The following is a 25,737-nucleotide window of genomic DNA, read 5'->3' on the forward strand; positions in this document are numbered from 1 at the left end:
TGAAGCTTGAGCCTCTTACCCATCTTTGTAAGTTTACTTATCTCTTTCTCTCTTATTCAAATACTATCATGGTCACTGCCTAAACGAGCTATAATCTCTAGTTTCATTAACCAAAACTCATCTTCGCTTGAGTGTCATTCCGCAAAATTGCATATTTTTACTGTATCTGTCTCTGCATGCTCTAAAAAATTTGATTCATCTAGATTTTTTTTCCTGCATTTTAATTATTTGGAACTCTCTCCCATCTTTACGTTTTCTTGACTCAAAAAACCTTCAACTTTTAAAGTTTTCTGTCAACAGTTACCTTGCTCTTTATCTTAATTCTTTGTTTTTCTTCCAACCTAATAACTGTTGCTTGCAACTTTGATAGGAATGAATTAGATTAAAAAGAAAAAAAACTAGATTTAACTGACATTTTTGTATATTTAAGTGTGTTGTAATTTTGTACCATTGCAGAGACCTTTAGCTTAAGTGGATTTTAACTTACATTTGAAGTTTTTATTACAAAAATAAATAACTTAATGAAAATTTGTGTTAATCAAAAGGAAAATAAAAACAAATTTTTTTAGGAAGTGTGATTTTTAAATAAAAGTTTCAGTAAGTGTGATTTTTGATCACTGATTAAACTTACCCTAAATCTATATTTCTGATAGTTTTTTAGTTGTTCAAATTGAACAGCACGTGTATCAGAATGGTTCTTAAAAACTGTAAAAGAAAGTGATGTAATGTTTGATGAATCAAACTCTCCATATTCAACAGTGTAATTGGTAATGATTCCATTAGGAAATTCCGGACGATGCCATTTCAATGCAATATTTTCTTTAGATATTGCTGAAGCAGTAAAATTTCTAACAATAGATGGATCTAAAATGACCATAGAAGAGAGAAATAAGTATAGAAGAATAAACTAAATTTAAAAATTTATAATTTAAAAAAAAAAACATTCAATAAACTTAAATATCAAAAATAGAAAGATAAAAAAAAAAATTAAAACATAAAACAATAAAAATAATTAAAGTATAGACAAATAAGTTTCTGGGATGAGTAGAAGGGATATATATATAAATTTTAACTTTTGAGATGTACTTTTATTTTTAATTATACAATACATAGCTGTAATAAGCTTAACAGTTTTTCATAGAAAAAAAAAAACAAGTAAAGTTATATGCTCTTCTTAACTAGACTAAAATGAACACTTGTTCCCAGTTTCTTAGAATTTCTGAGTAAAAAAAAAAACATTTTCAATATTAATTTTTTTTCTCTTAGTTAAAGTTTGAATTTTCCATAAAGAAGTCTCATAAGTTGACAATTCAAACTTGCAAAGAAATTGAATTCAAATTCAATTTCTTTATTTAATCAACCATTTTATTTACTTTGTCCACTGTCATAATTACTGGATTATTTTCCGTTGAGGACTTATGGAAAACTCAAAGATATCTTTCAGGTTAAGAACCATGTAATATAGATAATTTTTATTGGTGGAGCCATAATGTATAACACCACACTTGTTTATGTTGAATTTCAGCAACCAATCAATTGAGTCCATTCAAATGCTTTATTTAAGTTATTAAAGATATTTTTGACACACAAATCTGAACTTACTATTAATAAAATTTTTATATCATCAGCATATAACTTGGAAACATTTTTGATCTGTGATCAATTTGTATCTGGGAAATGATTAATGTAGACAACAATAAAAAAAAAACTATTATTATTTATTATTATTATTTTTTTTATCTTAAATGTTTTTAATACATTTTGCTTTTTTAAAAACAGATTTTATGATTGGTTTTTTTGACAAAATGATTGCAAAAATCAAGTAAATTTATCAATTTTTTATTTCTCGATTTTAATTCTTTTCTTTTATAATTCAACTTTTTATTATATTATATTTATTATTATAATTAACTATTTTTATAAAAATTATTATTGTGTATATTATGATATGTTAACAATGTTAATAATAATGTGTAATCATTATTGTTATTGTAAATGAATTTTTCTAATAATTATTATTTGCTTTCTCTTTTATATTAGGCTGTAGTTGGTTCACCATTCAAAGATATCTGCTGTTACAACTCACTTTGAAAAGTACAGAAGAAATAACAAAATTTATGATGTCTAAAATTCAGCATAAAAAAATTTTGTTATTACTAACAGATTTACTAAATACTAATAAAATAAAGTAAATAGAGAATAAATTTTAGATGTAAAGCACGATATATACATTATATATATATACAAAATATATTAATGTATTTTACTTTTATAATATATAAGTAAAATACATTAATGTATTTTACTTTTGTTAGTTTTATTAAAATAAGAATCTTTTAGACCTATTGGATGTGTACAACTCCATAAGACCTACAGGATGTGCACACTTCAAAATAACATGATGATGATCAAAGAAGTTTTTAAAAAATTAGTTTCTTTCATAAGAAATGAACCTATATCTTATTTAATGTAAAGTCTCCTTTAGAACATTAACAGAGGAAATTTTTTTATAATAAATAATACACATAAAAATATTTTCTTATAATATTAATCTATTTGTCTCTATTAAACTTATTTAAACACAAAATTTTTTTGCCTAAAAATGCTTATGCAATCACATCACATTATTTCTTATTTACACACATGCCTAAAAATGCTAATGCAACCACATCATATTATTTCTTGTATCAACACACGTTTCTTGAATAAATACTTTTTTTTTTCTAAATCAAATCTGTTTAAATTTTTGAATGATGATATGATGAATATTAATAACAATTAATGTCGTGATATCATTAATTAAACAAATGATTTAATAACATCAAAAAATGTAAAAATCCACTTTTATATTTAAATATGTTATAATAATGAAATTATACTATAATGTATAATAATAATAAAATAGTATATAATACAAATATATACAATATTCATCAAACTTTCCTGTATTTCATCAAACTGAGTTAATAAACTTTTAAAATATTCGAAGAGTTTTATTTCTAATATCATCACACTTACTTCCTTCAAAGGTTGTTTCATCAATCCATTCACACCATTCACCAGGGTTTAGCCCATGATTAGTTAATGCATTTACCTTTTTTAAAAAAAATAAACTTCACATTTTTCAAAATAAAATGTATGGTTCTTAAAATTAAACTTTTCTATTTTTAATTTAAAAAATTTTTCTATTTTTATAAAAAAGAAATCAACACAGGACATTTATCTGTGATGGTTTCTTTTATACAGACTGGATACAAATTTCTATGCTCTTGCACACAGCATAGCAAAAATTTTTTGCTCTTTCTTTGCAGTGAACCACGAAAATCTTGCATAAGTTTTACAACTTCTTCAGTTGTATCATTAAAGCCTTTAAAGAAAGAAGCTCAAGACTGCTTCAAAGATGACAAACTTGTCAACAATTTCATAATCTTTATGCCTTTTTAAAAAGCACAAATCTTGATTGATGCCTTCAACCCCAGACTACATTCAAGCCATGGTTTCACATTCATAACTGTAATAAATAAATAAATGTCTTAAAATGCTCATTTATTCTTGGTGCTAAATTTAATCTGGGATGAACACATTTTAAAGAGTTAACAACACTAGCAAACCACTTTGCTTGATCCAGGATTTGATCTGATTTTTTCTCATTATCTACTCCTAAATAAAATAATTTCTCATTATCTCTCCTAATAAAAAATAGACTAATCAGTTCCTGATAATTGTCACATACACAAGTTTTTTTGTAGTTCTTAATTACAAAATTTCAAAAAAATTTTGACATTCTGTAATTAAGAACTGCAAAAATTTTTAAAACCTTGTTTGATGCATTGCTCTATGAGGTCTAATTTTAATTTTTTTCTTATTATCTACTCCTAAGAAAAAAAAAGGTAGATCAATCAGTTCCCAATAATTATCATGTACAAAGGTTTTTGCTGTTCTTGATTATAAAATGCCAAAAAATTCCAATTATTGTATTACAAAAATGTTGTGTGATCAGTGTATGTTTCAATAGTATGTCACACTCACCCTAAATTTATACTTCTGATAACTGTTTAGTCGTTTAACTTGAACAGCAAATGTATGCATATCAAAATGACTTTTAAAAACTAAAATAGAAAGTGAAGTAATGTTTGATGAATGAAATTCTCCATATTCAACAATGTAATTGGTAATGATTCCATTGGGAATTTCTGGATGATGCCATTTCAATAGAATATTTTCTTTAGATATTGCTAAAGCAGTAAGATTTCTAATAACAGATGGATCTAAAATAAAATGAATTATTGTTTGAATAAAAGAAGAATAACTTAATAAAACCCAAATTTTAAACAAAAAGACACAAAACAGATGAAAATAGAAAATTAACAAAAAAAACAATACAAATAAAAGTAAAAAAAAGAGAAAAATAACTTTAGATAAATAAAATTTATTTTTCTATAATAAAATATCTTTAAATTAACTCTAATCATATTTTAGGGAAAAGTTGACTTCAGAAGTAAGTGTATATAATATAAGAATATAAGTAAACCTCCTTTACTATGAAATACTTTTAGACTTTATTTGCAAAGTTTGGTACCAAAAATATTTAGAAAAAAATGGAGGTTTTGATTACACATTTAAAATAAATGATTTAACAATGTCAGCCATCAAACTAATGTCAAAGATCACAAAAACTGAATTTTTTTTAAAAAAAGAAACAAGTGAAGTTATTAAACTTATTTTTTAAATTTAATAACTAGATGATGTAAAAGCATAAATTGTGTTTAGAAAAATGAAAATTTTTAAAGTTTAAATTTCAACGCAAATATAAAATTGCAAAAACCGTCAGTTGAAAACAAACATTTGAAAACTAAAAGTTATTTTGAACCCTATTTAAGAATGAATTTCATAAATACTGTCTATACATAATTTATCATGATGTCTATACATTAATAATCATGATACATAATTATGATGAATCTTACTTCCTTCTAAAGTTGCTTCTACTATCCATTCACTCCATTCACCAGAATTTTTTCCATGGTTCGTCAAAACATTGACCTTAAAATAAAAATTTAACTTTCTTTATATTAACAAAAAATGGTCATAACATTTAAAAAATTTGCACCTTATAATGTTTTGCATCAATTATTTTAAGTGTGTCTGAGCATAATATCAATTAAATTTTAAGAAAGTGTAAACAACTTTTGTTGATTGGTACAAAGTGTATTTTCTGAACTTCTTATGAATAAAAAATAAGAGAAAACAATATATAATCTTCAGTAATCTCTTATTTTAGATATTACTCTGGATATAAGAAAACTTACAATTCACATTTTTTATTAGTTTTCTAAATTATCTTATAAAATAGAATGAAAATTTTTTTAAATGAATTTTCTCAAAATAGAATAAGTAAAAAAAAAAAAACATTTAAAAAAGTAGGAAAAATAAAATTTTATTTAAGGGTATTTAAATGGTAATATTTAATTAAAATAAATATCGATTTATTTTAAAAAACTACACGTACTCGGAATTTGTATTTTTGATAATTTTTTAGTTTTCCAACTACAACAGCAAACTTTTGGTTTTTAAGATTCTCTTTAACAACTGGAAAAGATACCATAGTGCTTGGCAAATTGAACTCTGCATATTCAACAGTGTAATTAGTAATGATTCCATTCTGACATTTTGGATGGTTCCAATTCAATGAAATATTCTCTTTAAATGTAGCTAAAGCAGTAAAGTTTCCAATCACAGATGGATCTAAAGATATTAACAAAGAAAATTCCTTTCAATAAAATCTATATAATAATGAGAAAATTCCAATACTCATTAAGAAAAATTACAAACATAAAATATTCAAATAATTACCATAATAAAGTAACAAAAATATAAAATACTTACAGCATTCATCTAAGAAAAAATTCTTTATGACTTTTTGAAATATTCCTAATCGATTGAACGCAGTCAATTGAAATGTGTAAGAAGTATTTGGTTTTGCATCATACACTACAATGTTTTCAATGCTAGTTTTGTAGTCCCGTATTATGTTGTTATAACCATCATGTTCTATCAGCAAGAAGTTGTAAAAAACTTGGAAATCTCTTCGAATTCTTTCAGTTGCCCATTTGATATTTATTGAGATATTTGTTGCAAAGATCGTAAGACTAGGTAAATCAATTTCCGCTGTGAAATAATCAAATTTGCATATAGTTTTACAGTTATAAATATTATAAATAATTATTATTTACATAAGAATAAAAATATTTTATCTATATATTTAAACTTTCGAAGTTATAAAATCATAATTAAAAAATTTATTAACTTTAAAAAACTATTTAATTTGAAAACCTTACCATCAAAACCATAGTATATTAATGTTGTGTTTGTTACAAATAAATTAGATAATGCGTAACCTGTACATATAGAGTAGTTAAAAAAACAAGATACATTTTTTATATAACCATGACAATAGGCGCCATCATTATCAACATTTAAATGAACTAAAGGTTTTATCTCTAATTCTGATGTGTAGGTTCCATTAACATCGCTGGAACTTTTATAAGTTACTATAGTGTAGTTTACTTTATTGTCGACAATTATTTCATTTTGTTTTCTCCATTGAATTAAAAGACCCGGTTGACCAATCACAACACATTTAACAATAGCAGTGGAATTTTTGATGTTAAATACATGTTTAGGTATAGTTATGTTTGGTGGATAAGCTGAACAATAAACATGAAGAAAAATTAAAAAAATATATGAATATAAAAATACATTAATACGAAATCATATTAAAAACAATCAATCAACTTTTTATTAAAAATGAAAGATAAAAACAATCATATTTTCATAAATCCTAACTTTCATTTTGAAATTCACACTTGGTTTTGCAATGAAATTAATTTAACTCACATATTTTATCACCAAGAACTTCAAATCTTCCAGTCGCAGAGATAAAATATGTTATATTTACTATTCTTAAACATTGTGCTGAAACTTCAACAGGAAAGTGGTTTACACTTGTTGCATATCGATTTTTTGTTCCATTAAAACGATACTAATATTAAAAAAAATCAAAATTTTAACATTTTACTTTGATCAAAGTTAAAACTAAAAAAAAAAACAAGTTTTTTTTTTTTCTAGCAAACTACCAGCTTAAAAGTAGCAATAACAAAATTCAATGAATTGTTTTTTTTTTTCTGCGTTTAATTCAAAGGTTGTTGTAAAAAAAAGTAAAACCAAAAATATCAATACTTATTATCACAAGTTATTAAAATGTATTATTTAATGAGTAATTATCACAAAAGCTATAAAAAAAATTGGTAGGTAGGTGGTTATAAAACAAAGATGTTTGTTAAGTGATTAGGAAACGATGGAAAGGAAATAAATAATTAGATTTGCAAGTGTTAGTGGTAAGAAAAATTTAAAGAAGAGGAGAATTGATTTGAAACAAATAAAAATGAATTTTTTAATGACTTTTTAAGTCTACCCTATAATAATAAACAACAGCAATCAGTAAAGAAAAAAAATGGAAACACCAACCCAAAGAAGTTAAAAAAAAAATGTAAACATCATTAGAGTTAAAATATTTTTTAAATGATAAAAAAACTAAGAAAAGTAAAATAAGTTTTCGAAAAACAAAAATTTATGAATGGAAATAAAATATGAACAAAAACAAATAAAAATTTAGAAAGAAGTAAAATAATTTGAGTTATATATAAAGTTCCAAGTATATTACCCTATTATTATAGGGTATGATATTAGGTTATCAAAATGATTTGAAACAGATGAGTATGAATAAAGGTTTTTAAGCGTTTTATGTATTTTATGCCTCAATCTAATAAACTTATTACAATAAACAATAAGTAGAGAATCAAACGTTTAAAAGAAAAATTGAAAATTCCCAGTCAACAATAATATAGTTAAAATATAAAAGATCTTTTTTAAATGATACAAAAATTTTAAAAAACAAAAATGTCTTCCAGAAAAACTTTTAATGTAATGGAAATAAAATATAAAAAGAAACAAAAAAAAAACTTAAGCATTAGAGATACTTTAGAAATAATTTGAGTTGTCAGGATATAAAGTTCAAAGTAAAGTTCTTGACTCGGACGTTTAAAAAACGGTTATCAAAATCTACAGTGTTAGCAGTTGGATAAAGTTTCCTCCTCAAACAATTGAGAGAGGGTTGCAACCACAATGAGGCAAATTCCTCGACTGCAGTGGCCCTCTCAGCCTTAAGGAGGTGAATGATATTATAAAAAAAAAAGTTAATATTCTACTCAATTTTCTTGAAAGCAGCACCAGTCTTAAAAAGATAGAGAACAATAAAAACAAAAAAAACGAAACTTGAAGAAATTTTTATATGCTAATTAAAAAACACAAACAGATTTCACAATAAATAGATTGTTAAGAAAGTATATATGCCCTTACCTAACATGTACACAGAAGTGGTATAGTGGTAGAGCATTTTGACATGAAAATTACACCTTTCCATGTTATGTCACTCTGTTGTTTCCTTTATAGTATTACAGTTTATGATTTGGAGTTCTGAGGATTAAAAAAATTATTAAAAATATAAAATTGAGATTTCGCAACTGTATGTATCCATTAACATCAAAATGCTCCTTTGGCCGCAAAAACAAATGTCAGTTAAAGAATTTATTATACGCAATTAATTGCAAGTAAAACTTGTGCAATTGTTAAAAAAATAAATTTATATGAAAACTCTTTAACACAACCATTAAGATAAAGGTTTCATATTTTAAATAAAAAGGCCCACAACCACAAGTAACAACCGCAAGAAATGTTACATAACATGTTTGTTGACAATAAGGCCGATTAAACCACTATTGTTGTCTAAAATGCATAAACAGATGAGACTAAATAATTTAAAATACTTTTTTAAATTATATATATTGTTATTACTAATTCATTTTGAGCTTGCCTACAGAAAAAAATTAGAGCAATAAAAATCCATGATACAGTTTTGTTTACACTTTTTTTTTATAGAAACTTTTTTATAGAAATCACACTTCGATAAAAAGCAGACCAAATAATCTTTACCTTTGTCAAAGGACAAAAATACTACTTTGTACAACCATGTATAAAGTACAAAATGTGTACTTTATTCATGGTTCTAACATCCTTCTTTCTTCATTGCTGAAATTGTTTGTTTACATTATTCAATTAATAAACCTTTAAAGTAGCTTTTTATCTTTTGAACCAGTTATGTAGGATTTATATATAATTAGAATATCTAGGAAAGCAGTTTTAAAAGCGAAATCTAATGGGTAATATCTTGAACAAACAACATTACTCTCACCATTTCAAAATTGCTTGAACAATTGTTACAAAATAAGGCCTGATTTTTTCTAACCCCATGAAAAATGTCTGATGATATTCTGGTAACATGTAAGCAAATTGCTCAAATTCTCACTTGACATAAAGAAATGATTACTTTAAATCTAAACACTAAACCAATTCTACTTTTAAAAAATTCAAATTAAATTAAATGTATTCTGAAATAGATTTTACATTTCATGGAATATTTACATATAGTACAAGTACTAATTTTAAGTAAACACCATAATAAGAAACTAAAACACAAACTAAAAAACAAAAAACACACAAAAAAAAAAAAACACAAAAAACACACACACACACAAAAAAAAAAAAAAAAAAAAAAAAAAAAAAAAAAGTACAATACTTAAACGAAAAACTTTTGGAATAATAATTAAGTAAGAAGTTTGATAATTTAGGACATAATTCAAATTTTTTTTATACATCTATCTAGAATAAAGACTTTTATATACCTAATTAAAATATAGCAAAAAAAGAGAAGTAGATTATAATAATATACAGTAACAACATTGTAAATAATGTAGTAATATAAGTATTGGTAATAATAATAGGCAATAATAATAAAAACTCCAGTTATTGGTAATAATAATCAAAATAATAATAATACAAATGATAAAGATAACAATTCTATTAAGAATAATAATAATAATAATAATAATAATAATAATAATAATAATAATAATAATAGTAATGATAACAATAATATTATTAGTAATAATAACAACAATAGCAACAATAATAATAATAACAATATTAAAAAATAGCAATATTTATAATAGTGAGAGTTGGAAATAGAATGTTATTAATTTGAGAAAAAGTTAAGAAAGAGCAAGTATTAGTAGTAATAAATCAGCATTGAAATGAAGAAAGTAGTAGAAAAGAATTTTAAAAAAGATCAATTATTAGTAGTTATAGACCAGCATTGAAGTGAATAAGGTTAAGATGGATAATAGATAGTTAGCAGTAGAGTAGCATAGAAATTAGGAAGAATACTTGTTTAATAAAAAATTAAATACACTGTTTTTGAATTTGGAAAATGTAGGGAGAGATTTTAACTGTGAGGGGAGACTATTCCATGTGCATATGCTCTGATATTTAATCGATTCATGTCCATAACAAACAGTTTTATGTTTTGGTATAGATAATTTGAAGCTTTTAGCTGATCAAAGTTGGTAACGAGTGTTTTTTTTATAAGTAAAAAAATCAGTAAATGGAGGAGGTAAGGTTTTATGTTGCTGTTTCCAAACAAATAAACAGTTGGAGGGTTGAATAAGGTCTTTTAACTTAAGTATCTTTGATATGTAGTAGAGAATATTTGGGTCAGAGTTAAAATGCTGAAAATAGATTATTTTTTGGGCTTTATTTTGGAGGTGAGATAATCTTTTAAGTGTTAGAGATTGGGTTTGTCCCCATATTTGACAAGCGTATCTAAGATGAGACTCAAAAACCACATGATATATGTTAAGAAGCGTTTCAAGATTAAGATAATGTCGAACTTTGGCCAACATACCGTTGGACCTGCTTAGTTTCAGTGCTAAGTCTTGAAGATGGGATGCAAAACTTAAATTAGAATCAATTTTGATACCAAGATACTTGATAAAATTCACAGTATCTATTTTTTGACCACTTAATCTGAAATTCAGGTGCTTTTTAATTTTTGTTTGACTTGATTTAAAGATAATAATTTCAGTTTTTTGGAATTAAGTGATAATTTATTAGATAGAAGCCAATGGAGTAGATTCGCTAAGTCATGGTTTATATTTTTGTTTATCTTTTTAAGTGATTTGTTTATTAAAAGCAGATTGGTGTCATCAGCAAAGTGGTAAGCAGTGGAAAACTTCAGAGAGGTATTAAGATCATTAATAAAGAGAAGGAAAAGTAATGATCCTAATACAGAGCCTTGTGGGACACCATTTGTTGATTTTATTAATTCAGATTCTATCCCATAATAGAAACAAATTGTGTTCTATTTTGAAGATAAGAAGAAAACCATTGGAGTGTTGTGCCTCTAATACCATAGTACTCTAACTTTCTGATAAGAATGGAATGATCAACTGTATCAAAGGCTTTCTGGAGATCAACAAAAACACCACATGCAAACAATTTATTGTTCAAAGCTGTTTTAATTTTTTCAGTTATATCAATTAGTGCATGAGTTGTTGAATGATTGTTTCTAAACCCATACTGATTTTTATAAAAACACTTGAATTTTTCCAGAAAGTTGTAGAGTCTATTGTGCATAGCTTTCTCAAATAGTTAGCTTATATTTGAGAGAAGAGAGATTGGGCGATAATTTGAGTAATCCAGTAGAGAACCTTTATTATGTATTGGTGTCACTTTAGCTAAAGAATAGATGTGTCACTTAGCTTGAAGTGTTAAATGGAGATGTGTCACTTTAGCTTAAAGCTTAATTGGTGTCACTTTAGCTTAAAGAATAGTATCCTTTTGAAACATATATGAAACATGACTTTACTTTTGATGAGATGGTCTTCTGTGATTCTGATAATAGGTGGTTTGCTTCTAAGCCAATAAAACAATAAGCAATCACTTCAGTTTTCACTAAGCCAATAAAACAATAAGCAATCACTTCAGTCTTCACTTAATGGGCTTTGCGCAATTTGTAAGTGCATTAATGTCCCATAGATGCTAACAAAAACAACTTTCAACAAACTCTTTTTCTGGCAGGACTAGTGATTCTAAAGCCAAGAAATATATTTATTGTTGCTTAACTAAATTTCTAAGCAAATACTTTTAAATTTAAACATCTTAAAGTATTTTGAGTGAAATATTATTGGGATTATAAACCATCATAGAAATAGTTATCCAATACCAATTAGTATAATACATGCATTTTAATAAAATCATCTAAGGAGAAAAAAAAATTAAAGAAATAATTTTCAACTCAGATTTCATTTGGTATAATTTGTAAAATTTAAAAAAAATTGCTTGATATATTTAAACAAAATTAAGATTTCTTGTTTTGTTTGTAAACAAATCAAGCTTAAAGCTTTAAGAAAAAATCAGAAAAAAAGACAATTTTTAAAAGTTATTTAAAACTTTCTTCTTGAACTTTTTTTAACTTTTTTTTATCTTCGCTTCCAACAAGGTTGCAAAGCAACCACTAATTAGAGTTGGAAGTTACTGGAAGAAAAAAGGTGAAGATTGTAGAGCAAGATAATGATTGACAGACTACTTAAAAGATTGCAAATTATATGAATCAGGAAAGCAAGAAAAAGAAAGCGAATTCCAATGAACTGATGTTTGAGGGAAAAACTAGAGAAATAAGAGTTTTTGGAGCATTTAGGAACAGTCACAGAAAAAGGATGAGACTTAATTGTATGAAGAGTACCAGGAGAATGAATTTTAGTAGATGGTAAAAGAGACGCTAGCTCTTTAGAGCAGTGCCCATTATAGCATTTGTAGAAAAGAGAAAGCAATTAAGATAATTAAAATATGTGACAATGGTTATAGGGTGGCTGCAAGAGCAGGTCCAAATATGTTTACAATGCATTTTTGCACCTTGTCTAAAAGAGAAAGGGCATCATCAGAAGATCTGCCTCAGATATGGCGACAGTTTTATTTAGGATTTAGCTTTTTCAAAGATTTTAAAGGTTTTCAAAGAGAAGTGAAAAACCTGTAACAGAGACATGGTTGTGATTAAACTTTTTACTTTTTGCTTAAATAGAAAGCACTCTGCCACTACCACATTCAAATTTAAATAAACTTATAATAATAATAAAAAAAAATTTCAAAAATTGCAAAAATCTGATAAAAAAAATTAAATAAAACTTTTAATAATAAAAGAACAAAAAAACCCAAATGCAATATATTTATTTTGTATATCTAATTACAAATTAGTGATTCTTTGAGAAAACATTTTTTTTACTCACACGTAAACCATTAAAAGAGTAGATATATGAAACAGTGTTTGCACTATAGCCATATTCTATAGAGTATTCAGTGATGTAAGCTGATTGATGATACCCCTGACCTTGAACTGCGATTGCAGAAACAGTTAGAATTACTGGAAAACAAATTTGATACCATGGATTTTTATCTACAAATATAAATACAAAAACATTGTGTGTATATATATATATATATATATATATATATATATATATATATATATATATATATATATATATATATATATATAAACTAAAATCACATATTTGAAACCTGTTTTAGGATTAAATGTCCAGTCTGAACGCATAGCATTATATATATATATATATATATATATATATATATATATATATATATATATATATATATATATATATATATATATATATATATATATATAACTATAATTACATATTTGAAACCTGTATCAGGATTAAATGTCCAGTCTGAACGCATAGCATTATATATATATATATATATATATATATATATATATATATATATATATATATATATATATATATATATATATATATATATATATATATATATATATATATATAACTATAATTACATATTTGAAACCTGTATCAGGATTAAATGTCCAGTCTGAACGCATAGCATTTAGCCTCCCTTTTACTGCTTTATTATTATCACCGTAGGATGACGACTCTGTTAGAGTTATATCAGCTGATCCATTTTCTATGCCCAGTTTTTTCATATATGCTAAAATTAATTGTGGCAATTCATATTTTTCATGAATATACAACAATATATTGCATGATTTGATATTTTTATCAACATGAGCAAAATAGATAAACAAGAAATTTTCATTCAACATCAAATATGGCAATTCTCCTACTAATCTTATAAATTTAAACATTTTCCTATTTCAATTTATAAGAACTTTATTGATTTATTAAAAACCACCCTGAAAAACATACCTGAATTACATCCAAGAAACACAACATACATGCAAGTGATTTCAGTAACAGGTCTTATTTCAATATATCTTGTCAATATTTGGTCATTGAACCAAAATGTTGTATAAGTATGTGGAATAGAATTTGTTGAAAATGTCTAAAGAAATATTATGAATGCTCTTCACACTAAACTCGCTATTATTTTAAGTAAAAATTTCAACACACTATTTTACCTGAGAAGCTTCATGGTTTAAAGTCATATTTTCAATAATATCTCCATATCGGATTCTGATATTTAAAGATATGTTTTCGCTGAGCATCATAAAGCCACTTAACGTTAAAATTTTACCAAAATCAAAATAAAGACTCTGATTAATTTCAATGCAAGTTAAAGTGACATTCTCAAGATTCAATAATTTAGTATTGTTACTTAAAGACGTGTTCCATTGGAGAATATGGTAAACAGACACTGGATTGAGTTTTGAGCTGCAAACTTTAAATTTAAGATAAAAATTTAATTATTTTTATACAATTATTACTTATTATAGTTTATTTAAATAAGTATTTGTAATAAATAACTATTTGCATACGATTATTAATTAAAATATAATAAATCTATTTAAATTGATTAAACAAAATAAACTATATACTTTTGATTTTTTAAGTTTAATGAAGATTATTCAGATTGTTAAGAGAAATGAGAAATTGCTCTTTAAGCAACAAACCATATCAGTATATTTAAAAAACAGAAAGCAAATTTAACTATAATAATAAAACACAAACATTTAAAAAAAAGACAGTTATTTTATTTTTAAGGTAAACATTTTGCACATGAAAGGGGAATATAGGCAAACTAATCCAAACATTATAATCTAATTTCAACCAATTTAATTTCAATCCAAATTGTATTTTAGACTATTTTAATTGATGAAAATGGCAAAAATTAAAATTTGCATCAAATTATTTTTAACTTGATGAACATAATTGGTTGTATCTAAAATTTGATTAACTTGATTGGTTGCAATTGTTAATGTCGTTGTTATAATAATATTAATTAATTAGGGTGATTCAATGATAAGGAATTAAATCTTTTTTATTTCTGATACCAACATAATAAACTTGATTAACTTGATGATTGCAATCGCCAATGTCATTGTTATATTATTAATAAAAATCAGGGCGTATCCATATTAAAAAAACTTCTTCTTTTTTAAATGCCATCAATTTTTTATAAAATGTAATTTGTACAAACAAAATAAAAAGTTTTTAAAAAAATCAGCTAATTTAGTTGCTGAACCAACAGTGCTCAAAAAGAGAGTTTTAAAAAATAACTGTTGCTTGAAAAGAACACATGCTATCATACTGAATTATTTACAAATTGGAGAAAACACAAAACGTTCCTGAAAAAATAGATCTTTTTTTTTATGTTTTCTCATAATGACTGCTATACTAGTGAAGATTCTAAAATTAAGGAAAAACGTTGTTAATGTAATGCAGATTTTTTAATAAAAATATCTTCAGTTAAAGAGTACAGGCTAGGGTATCTCAGAAACAGGTAGTTTCAGTAAACAACCTTTTTCTGTTAACAGCTGTTTTTCATGGAGTTTACAAAAAAATAGTCTGATTTTCTAGCATTATTTTTTACTATAGTAAAATTTAAGGAACATGAGCGAATCCAGAGATTTGTTCAAAAGGCATGATTAAAACTTTGCGCAAAAGTTTACTGAAATTAAAAAAGCTTGTTTAACATCTATGGACGCCAGTTTAATTGAAAGGAGAGCCTCATATAACTTTTGCAAATTTTCTGTTCCATTCGCTTTATTCCAAAAAAGCAAAAATTCCTGTTTTAGCCATTTGAACTCATCGTTGAATGTTGAAATGGGAGTACCTTTTTCCTTTCTCAGCAAAAAATCCAATTGTTCTTGAAGAGATATTAGAGCTGGACTAGTCTGATGACATTCAAAATCAATTAAATCAGAAGTTTCTTTATCTCATTAAAAACCAAAAATTCTTTTCGCCAATTTTTCAGCAAAGAGCAAAGTGTCTCTTGATGGAAAAGTTGTAGGATCTCTCAGTGATCTTGATAAGTTTATTACATCATTATTCCATCTTTCACTAGTTTGCTTCTTGAGATTTTATTATAACTTCTTCCCAATGTTGTTATTTAAATTCAAAAGTTTTTCCAGCATAAAGCCAATAACAGTATCAGCAATCAAAAGCGTTGAACTTTCAAGACTCAGAGTCTCAACAGCAATTTTGATTAGCTCCATGGCAGTTTGCAACAACGACAAAGTATTAAAATCAACCTAACTGATCAGATCAAGCATATTAAATTCAGTTAATGCCTCAAATAGGCAAAGTTTTGTTTTACAGTAGATTAATCATTGTGGAGATTCCAATGATGTTGAATGCCAAGGTGCAATTCGATTTCATCTCAAAATGCTTGAGCTGAAATTGTTACTTTTGACTGAAATATTTGATTTCTAATTGTTGAATTTCTAATATATTTGACAACATCTCGTTTATTTTTCAAAATAGAATGAAAATCGACTTCTGAATAATCTACTTGCACAATCTCCATGTCATTATTTTTGAAATTGTCAACCTGATCTTCATCATAAGAGTCCAAATTTAACTCACTTGAACTAATTGGGTCATTTTCTTATAAAATGTGTCAGTTACTGACAAGTGAATGCCATGATTAATGCAATACTGGTCAATAATCTTGAAATTTTTCATATTTTTCTTGCTGCTGCAGTTTGCTGTATAGTTTTGTTGATTCTACCAAATCTTTTTCAAATTCAATTGAAAAACTTTTTAAGTGATTTGATATTCAGCATTGCACAAACCAAAGATGCAAACTAATCCCAGTTTGTTTTTTATTTTTTTCACTACAATGCAGATTTCAGGAGACAGCTCTAATGGATATTCTGTCTGTGGCAATGTCAGAAACTATTTCATTTAAGCTCTTACAAAATCAGGCATTGTTTAGGTTTCTTTTCTGCTGCAACTTGTACAGGAGGAATTTTTTCATTTAATGACCAATCAATTCCATACTTTAATTTTAAGTGAGCCTTTAAGCTTATCGTAGATCCTCCAGAGCACTTAATAACATAACTGCAACAATCATAAACTCCTTCCATATCCTTAGTCACAGGATTTTTTTGTTTTGTTGCAAACTCCCACACAGATGACATCTCTATTGATTAAATTGTGCATTATATATACATATATTATAAATATTCTTAAAAACAATAATACCTACTTTCTGGCGAATAATTGAAATAATCACAATTTCAATTAGTTAAGCCAATAATATGAACAACTCAACCTCACTGTTATGTTTTGTATTCTTATTTATAGGAAAGAGAATTAGTATTATGTTTTGTTCAACATTTATTTCTATATTATATTAAACTATTATAAGTAATTATTTTATGTTAAAACTTTGCATAGTTTTTCGTATCGTTGTTCTAACTCTGTTAAACTTAGCTCAACGGCTTTTATTCCATTTGTATGAGAATTCCTTGTGCGGAATGAATCTCTTAAGAGAAAAGTTTTTCAATCATTAAAGAATTTTTCATATAAAAAGATTCATTTAAACTCATTCAAACTATTGCAATCATTATAGAGTTGCATATCATAATTGCAATCATTATAGAGTCGCATATCACAATTGCAAGCATTATGGAGTTTTTCATATAAAGGGATTCATTTAAATTCATATAAAGTACTCTGAAGGGAACTGCTTGTGTTGCAATCTTTAATGATTATTCTAAATGAGTATTAGAAATTATTGTCCATAGGGAATTGGTTTCGTAAAAATCGTTACACTTGCTTCACAAAACAAATTTTTTTAAGTATAATTATAGATTCACACTTTGTTCCGTATTAAAAATCTAGAAATCAGTGATAAAAAGAGAAAACAAATTGTTAATCCAGGCTTGTTTCACCCATGCAAACAATCAGCAGCAAATGGGGTCACATCACTTAAGATGTAAGATTGTCAGAAAGATCATTAATATAGGTGAGAAACAATACAGGACCAAGTAAAAGACTTAGTGGTACCCCAGAAGTTAGTAAAAATGAAGAAGAGTACAAGCCTTTGAGGAAAACATTAATACTGCAATTAGAAAAAAAATGATATGTCAAGAGTAATAACTCTTGCCTCACTATCTCCATCTAATACATGATAAAACCTTTTTGTTATAACAGTTAGGAAGTCAGCTGTATATAGATAGGGCCAAAATCCAAACTGATTATATAAACTGAGACTCAAGATTCAAGATGAAATATGAGTCAGAGTATTCTCTAGAATTTTTAAAGACTGAAAACAAAGATGCCATTTTCCAGCAAGTTAAAATTTTACTTTTAGATAATATTGTTTTATTTTACTATTGTTGTTTTATTGTTATATTATTTTTAATATAACTTGTTTAAATTATCACATTTTGTTGTTATTGTTTTTCAACACAATGAAAAGTAGATATACAAGTACTTTCCTTTATAAAAATTTTAAATCTATAACCACATTTAGTTGTTTATTTATTTTTAAATAATTTCAATATCTTAGAGGTCATTTGCAAATTATGTCAAAAAGAAAAAACTTTTTAGACCCCTCCCCCTCCCCTTTTATCGCATTGCACTTGAATTATTATTTTTTTAAATTTATAAAAAAACAAGTGTTCCTATCTTTAGTTGAATTGTTTTTAATACTTAATATTTTCCCAAACAGGATTAAGATGTTCTGCAATAGAAAAAATTGGAATTGACAGTTCTTGTTCACAACCTTGTGAAAAAAATCAATAAAGTTTCATTTTTCTCCTTGTTAAATATTTTTGTCTACCCATTCTTCTGCTTTAAAACCTCTATCATTTTCTAAGTTGTCCTTTGAAAATGATAGAGGTTTTAAAGCAGAAGTTGTCCATTTTGTCAGAAGTAAGAAAGTTGTCCATTTTCTTCCTTTTATATAATTTTCTTTACCTTGGCTTTTGGTATTTGAACATTTTTCTTGGATAAACTGTTTTATGATTGTTAAGTAAAGTTAATGATGCAAAATAAATGTTGCATTTTTTGGATACTCTACTTCGAAGGATTTTTTTAATACTAGGGTAATACTAATGTTGGTCAAACAGAACATTTTTTGGAGCAAGATGTAAAGATTGGAAAAGAGATGTATGGCAATAAGTCTTTTCAACTGAAAATTGCGACTCAATAAGAGGGTAATAACTGAAAGGAATGAAAGGCGGAAGAAAGTTTTCTTTAAAAATATGAAACAATTTTCCTTGTGGCTCAGTACAGCATTCGATGTCAGAACATTTTAAAATATGCAACATATATTAACTAGATCTTACATAAACAGCAACCCATTCTTGACTTTTACCAATTACTGCTTCCGTATCGACTTCTGAGCTGAGTGTGTCAATAAATTCTGAGTAGGTTTAAAAGTTATCAATAACTACATTGGAAAATACTTCAGCTGTTTTCTCAGCATATTTAAAATTTTCTATTTCCAACTGTAAGTTTGTTGTCTATCCAGAAGAGTCCAAATAAGATCAATAAGTTTCATGGGGCAAAATTAGTCCTGAAAGCTGGCGTGAAAGTGGAGCTACTCTTTGTTCAACTGGATTAAATGCACTTCTGTGAGGTGCGCTTGTGGCAATTATTAATGAATCCAAGTTATGAAGTTTTGAATGGCCATTTCTATTGTTTTTTGATACCTGGGGTTTTCTTCTGATCCTCCTCAAGTAAACATTATAACAATAGGCTTTGTATTATCATTCAAATCCAACATAATGTCTAATAAATAAATACTGGTAGTTCATATGATTTTTGCAAAATTTCAATTTTCAGCCCAGCATAGGCTGACGGAATAAATTTATGGCATGAAGCAATGACAAAATCGTGATCAGGTTATCTTACTTTATATTTCATATGCATGATTAAAGTAGCTTCCGGGAGACTGCTGGGAGATGAATTTTATGAAGGTCTTTTCCAAAAAAAAAGGTGATATGAAAGTCTTTTCCTGCTTTAATGATTTTTACAGGAACAGTAATGGCATGCTTCTTGCCATCAATTGTGTAAGTTTTTGGTATATGATGATAATAGACTGTCGATCTGCCAATTGTGAACCCTCGATTTTGAAAAGCTTTTGTTAACTCATCAAGAGGGCGTCCAGCTTTTTCATGAATTCTTAATTTAGAGGGAATCTCAGGATGATCTTTTAAGGTCCCGGATAATACTCTTTTCTTCTTTTCTCTGGATACTTTCTATCGTTTAAGACTATCCTTAATTCTTTATTGATACCTTTTTTTTTTTCCAGATATTTTTTTGAGTTATCACAAAGAGGCAGCATCCCACATTTTTCTTGAAGCAATAGCGTAATAAGTTTTGATTCCATGATTGATAGCTTTTTTGTCAAAACCTCAGTCCATGCATTGTAAAGCTTTTTGTAGCAAATATTTTTACCAATTAGTATCTAGACAAAAAATAAATAAAAAGTTTTAATACAAGAGTAGGAAATGAGCAAGGCCCCAGCCCCGGTCCTCATCCCGGTCCCAGCCCTGGCTAAAAATGAGACTTTTTGCAAACATGGCCTAAGCAAAAGTATAAGATTTGGCAGGAGTTGATGGCTAGGGGTAAAAAAAAATTATAATTCATTATATATTATAATTTTGTATTTACATTTAATGTTTATTAAATTCTGGCATATATTTATAAACTTTTTAAACTCTAATTTCTTGTAAATAAGACTTGTTGAACAAAAAGACAAATTGAATTTGGAATGGAATGAGTTTTGGTTAATCGTAATAGAGATGATAGCTCATTTAAGCATTAACCATGATTAGAGAATCAGCTTAAAAGAGAAAGGCTAAAGCCTAATAATGATGATGGATAATGATGATAATGATTATAATAATGATGATAATAATAATGATGGTGATGAAGATAATGCTAACAATAATGATGATGATGACAACAATTATGATGATGATGATGATAATGATGATGATGATGAAGATGATGATGATGATGATGATAATGATGATAATGATAATAATGATGAGAATGATGATGGTAAAATTAAATCATGTTGATTATAATGAAGTTTATACATGCATATATATACAAAATATAAATTGTATTTTGAATAGAAAAATATACTTAAAGATTTATAGGTCTTTATGCAGCCTTGGTCACAAATCCGAACCAGACCGGCAATATTTTATCAAACCAGGCCCCAGTCAAATATCAACCCCGGTCGCTTCCTATATAAGACATTCAATATATATATATTAGGGCTGTCCAAAAAAAATTTTTTTTTCAGATTTGATTGCATAGTTGTTTATTTTGTGCCATTTGACATAGTAATTAACTGTGCAAAAAATCTTTCCAATCAGATAATGTTTAGGGGGTGCTCAATGACCATAAAGTTTTACGAAAAATGTGAAAAACATGGAAAAAGTAACAAAGTTCCACAAATTTCTAAAACCCGGTTAATTAGATTTTTCAGATTTGATCAGTTTTAATTATCTCTAAATATTAAATTCTGAATACAAATTACAATCCACATCCACTTTAGACTGGTTTATTAGCAGAGAAATTAATGAAATAAAATACTGCAATACGACTAAAGTTCTGCGGTTTTTGTTATATCAGAATTTTTCCAAAATAAAACACTAGGATTTTTGACTCTTTGTCATTGATTAAAATACGAATTATAAACAAAAAAACATATGAGCAATTAACATTTAATTATCGTAATGTTATAGTTCGTGCAATGTTAATGCTAGCGAGGACTATAACTCTTCAGAGTACACTTTCTGGCATCTGGCACTCACTTTCTGTGATCCTCAACCACCTGAATTAACCTCTGCATTTCAGATTCATTCCTTGTAATCGATTCATTAAACATCGACATTAAAGCCACAGATCGTTCGGCAGCATCATTTACTACTTTCAATGAATATACTAAATTTTTTCCTTCTTGGTATTCTGGGGAATCATTCCAGGTAGCTGGATCGTTGTTGAACAGAAAATTAATATCAACCTTCATTGACCGCAACGCACTTGCTGAAACTGATGTCACCAGCATGTCCAGAGATTTCTTCTCTAGACTTTCAATGTTCTTTAATTTGATCAACCTTTCAGACCAGTTCTCACCGTGAAATTTCATGTTGGAAATCATTTTTCGCTTCTCTTCCGTTTGAAGTTTGTTTGAAAACAAAGCTAGTGGGACCAATTCTGGTGAAAGGTACCACAAATGGTTTTGAAAGTTCTTGACTGCTGCTTCGGAAATCGTTTTATTCACAACTGCAAACTGCTTAAGTTGCTGAAACAGAAACAAGTCATTAACTGGAGCATCGCTGGCATTTGTGCATGATATCCAAGATTTTACATAAACCAGACTAGCAAATAAGCAAAATTCACAGAGATTTTTTTCCTCTTTTGTGGTCAACTTGAACTCTTCACGAAATAAATAAATCTTAAAACAATAAATAACCTTGGCCATCCAGCGAGCCATGTGATAAGCACCAGGGATCTTGAAATGATAATTTTTCTCTTCTTGATCAGGCAGTTTTCCAAGTATTAACAGACAGAGATCCATGATTTCTTTGTAGTCATCCCTTGGCATTTTAACATGCAGGTTTTCTTTGAGGAATGCAATCACTTCATTTTGTAGTTCTTGCACCAGGGGTATTTTCATTCGAATGTCATCCAGAGGTTTAAAATTTCCTTGATTAACTTTGGGCCAATATTGCTGAAATCTCTGGAAAAGAGGTATGTTGGGACCAGATGATGGTCCAAATAGTGATCCAAACACTCCTGCTACTATGATCTCATGAACATGGTGTCTGCAAGCGAAATATAACAAATTTCTACCTATATGTTTCTCTAGAACTACACATGCACCATTTTTGGAGCCAGTGTTAGAGGCTGTAGTATCAAAACTCATTCCAATAACATCACCAATTATGTCCCAGAAATTAAGCAGATGAATAACTGCTTTTGCTTGGGCTTCTCCAGTTCCAGCTGATAGTTTTGCTATTCCAAGTATTTTGTCAACATTGTGACCTGTCACACCTACAGATAGCCGGTCAACATTTGCTTTAGGGGCTGCAGAATTTGTACGATCTATCATCAGTTTGCCATCCCAGTGGACGATTAATGGTGGTTTATCCAAATCGCAGAATTCAGTTCGAACAGTGGCTTCAATATTTGATCGATGATAGGTTCGTTTTCTACGGACTGTAGAACGTGACAATGATCCATCATAGAGGTTCTGTCCACCAGCCCTTGCAATTGCTGCTGCTAGTATAGTAAATTTTGTGTCAGATAGATTAATTCTGTCTAATGTTGATGAAACATCAGGCGAGTCAAGAATTGTATCTAAGATACATTGTCGTTTTGGAGTACTTGCTAAACTTGATTCAGCTGACCCTGAAGAACTTGCTTTACTGACTTGTTGTCTGTAATAAACAGGGATTTCTATCTCAAAATCTCTATCAACCATTTTGTCATTATCAACAGCATCGTTATCGTTGTCATCACTATAACTTTCGTCATGTAAAGGTTCAATAACAGGAACTATTGCACTCGCACCAGATTGTCTTTGCTCTTCTTTTAGCTTTCGTTCTCTCTCTGCTTGTTTCCTTGCTTCATTTCTTTCTTCTAATTTTGAAAGTTCTTTGTCCTCTCCAAACATCACCATTTTTCTCTGACATCTCTGATCCAATAAAAATTCTTTATCTTCTTCAATTCTGATCATGGTTTCAGCATCCTTGTGGGCAATGTCAAAAAGTAGGCCAATGGTGTCTGTAAATGATTTCTCTCTCGATTTCTGAGAATCTGACAATCTGGATTTATTTTTTTTTATTAATTTAAATTCCTGGACTAAAGTTTTCAACTTTAAGACTACATTCGGATGAAATGCTGTCGGAATACGGGCTTTATTCCAAATAATAATCAGTTCATCAACAGTTGTTTTAAGACTTTCAGGCACTGACTTTTTGGTTGAATTAAGATGATAAAAAAATGTTTTTAAAACATCAGATGTTAAGGGAAGAACTTTATCTGGAAGATTTGGCTCTGGTTGTCCAATTAAAAAGATTTTGGTTTGAAGTCGTGTAGAGATAGCAACACGAGATGATGCTGCCATTTCAATGATAACTGAAATATTATGAGAAAATCAAAACTCAATACCATATTATACAAACTTATCATTCAGTTGTTGGTTTATGCAGCTGCAGCAATATATTAAAATAATTATTACTAAAGAAATTAAATAAATATTTTCAAATTAGAAATTATTATTATCTGCACTTAATAACAAACAATACACTACCAGACTACCATGCTAATTTTCTGTAATAGGTTACTAAGGTTAGGTACTATCAAAATATTAATACATTTGTTGTCAAACTGAAATCCCAAATAAAAATAATATTTATACTTGTAAACCTTTTTATTCTGTTTGAACAAATTCTAAATTGAGTTAAATAATAGTATTAAAATTATGAATACAAATTTTAACAAAATGATATAAACACAGTTGTTTTAAACACTAGCAGACATTTTTTAGTCTGGTGCCCTGATGACAGTTAATCTGCTGCACTTTAATTAATCTATATAGCATGCAATCAGACAATATTTCAGTGGAAAAAATCTAACTAACCAGGTTCTAGAAATTTTTGGAACTTTGGAACTTTTTACACATTTTTGACGTTTTTCGTAAAACTTTATGGTCATTGAGCACCCCCTAAACATTATCTGATTGGAAAGATTTTTTCCACAGTCAATTACTATGTCAAATGGCACAAAATAAACAACTATGCATTCAAATCCGAGAAAAATTTTTTTTTCCTGTGTTCACATGAACAGCCCTAATATATATATATATATATATATATATATATATATATATATATATATATATATATATATATATGTGGTTGTACTTTAGTGGTAGAGCGCTTGCTTCATAAGCAAGAGGTTCCGAGTTCAATCCCCACAACGTCCCTGGTAGTACCGTGCTTTTGGTACAATTTGGCGTGTTGTAAAGCAGGTTATCCCCCTGTCTCCTAAAAAGAGGTCTGGACGTCCTAGAGTCACTTCACAGCGTACTGACCTCAGGATGGTAACAACGGTCAAGATGAATCCTTCAATAACCTCTGGTGACCTACAGAACAGCATACCAACACTTTCTAATGTCTCAAAGCGCACAATCCGTCACAGACTTTCTGCGGAATTAAACTTACCTGCACGAAGGCCATTTAAGAAGCTATTAGTAACTGAAAAGATGAGAAAAAAGCGCATTGAGTTCTGCAAGAAGCATCAAGATTGGACAGAAGAGCAGTGGACACAGGTGATGTTCAGTGATGAGTCCATGCTTCATCAGTTCTTTGATGTTAAGCTTTTTGTTCGTCGACCTACTAGTTCTAATCCTACCAATCCCTAATACACATGCAAAACTGTGAAGCATTCACCTTCTGTAATGGTGTGGGGTTGTTTTTCTGCTCATGGCCTCGGAGATTTATACTTTTTGCCCAAAGGAGAA

General features: G+C 27.6%; 2 protein-coding genes across 12 annotated transcripts in view; one reads left to right on the forward strand and one right to left on the reverse strand.

Moving 5' to 3' along the window:
* LOC101237339 (receptor-type tyrosine-protein phosphatase delta) overlaps positions 1–25,737 on the forward strand; it is a 544,974-nt gene that overhangs the window by 249,968 nt on the left and 269,269 nt on the right. The gene's annotated exons all lie outside the window — the stretch shown is intronic.
* LOC101239033 (uncharacterized) overlaps positions 1–25,737 on the reverse strand; it is a 161,528-nt gene that overhangs the window by 98,958 nt on the left and 36,833 nt on the right. For 7 of the 11 annotated variants that reach the window (XR_010639666.1, XR_010639665.1, XM_065801628.1 and 4 more), the window contains 12 exons: positions 14,414–14,673; positions 14,202–14,337; positions 13,843–13,983; positions 13,239–13,405; positions 6,898–7,042; positions 6,339–6,707; positions 5,887–6,168; positions 5,510–5,745; positions 4,968–5,043; positions 4,030–4,268; positions 3,019–3,094; positions 632–864 (listed from right to left, as the gene is read on the reverse strand). Coding sequence is in view for 9 of the 11 variants with exons in the window: in XM_065801628.1 (XP_065657700.1) it covers positions 632–864; positions 3,019–3,094; positions 4,030–4,268; positions 4,968–5,043; positions 5,510–5,745; positions 5,887–6,168; positions 6,339–6,707; positions 6,898–7,042; positions 13,239–13,405; positions 13,843–13,983; positions 14,202–14,337; positions 14,414–14,673 (2,360 nt within the window). In the remaining 2 variants the exon portion in view is untranslated. The remainder of the gene's footprint in view (positions 1–631; positions 865–3,018; positions 3,095–4,029; positions 4,269–4,967; positions 5,044–5,509; positions 5,746–5,886; positions 6,169–6,338; positions 6,708–6,897; positions 7,043–13,238; positions 13,406–13,842; positions 13,984–14,201; positions 14,338–14,413; positions 14,674–25,737) is intronic. The other 4 variants (XM_065801631.1, XM_065801629.1, XM_065801633.1 and 1 more) reach the window with 2 other exon arrangements.

The sequence above is a fragment of the Hydra vulgaris genome, chromosome 07 (genome assembly GCF_038396675.1).
Source record: "Hydra vulgaris chromosome 07, alternate assembly HydraT2T_AEP".
NCBI lineage: Eukaryota > Metazoa > Cnidaria > Hydrozoa > Anthoathecata > Hydridae > Hydra > Hydra vulgaris.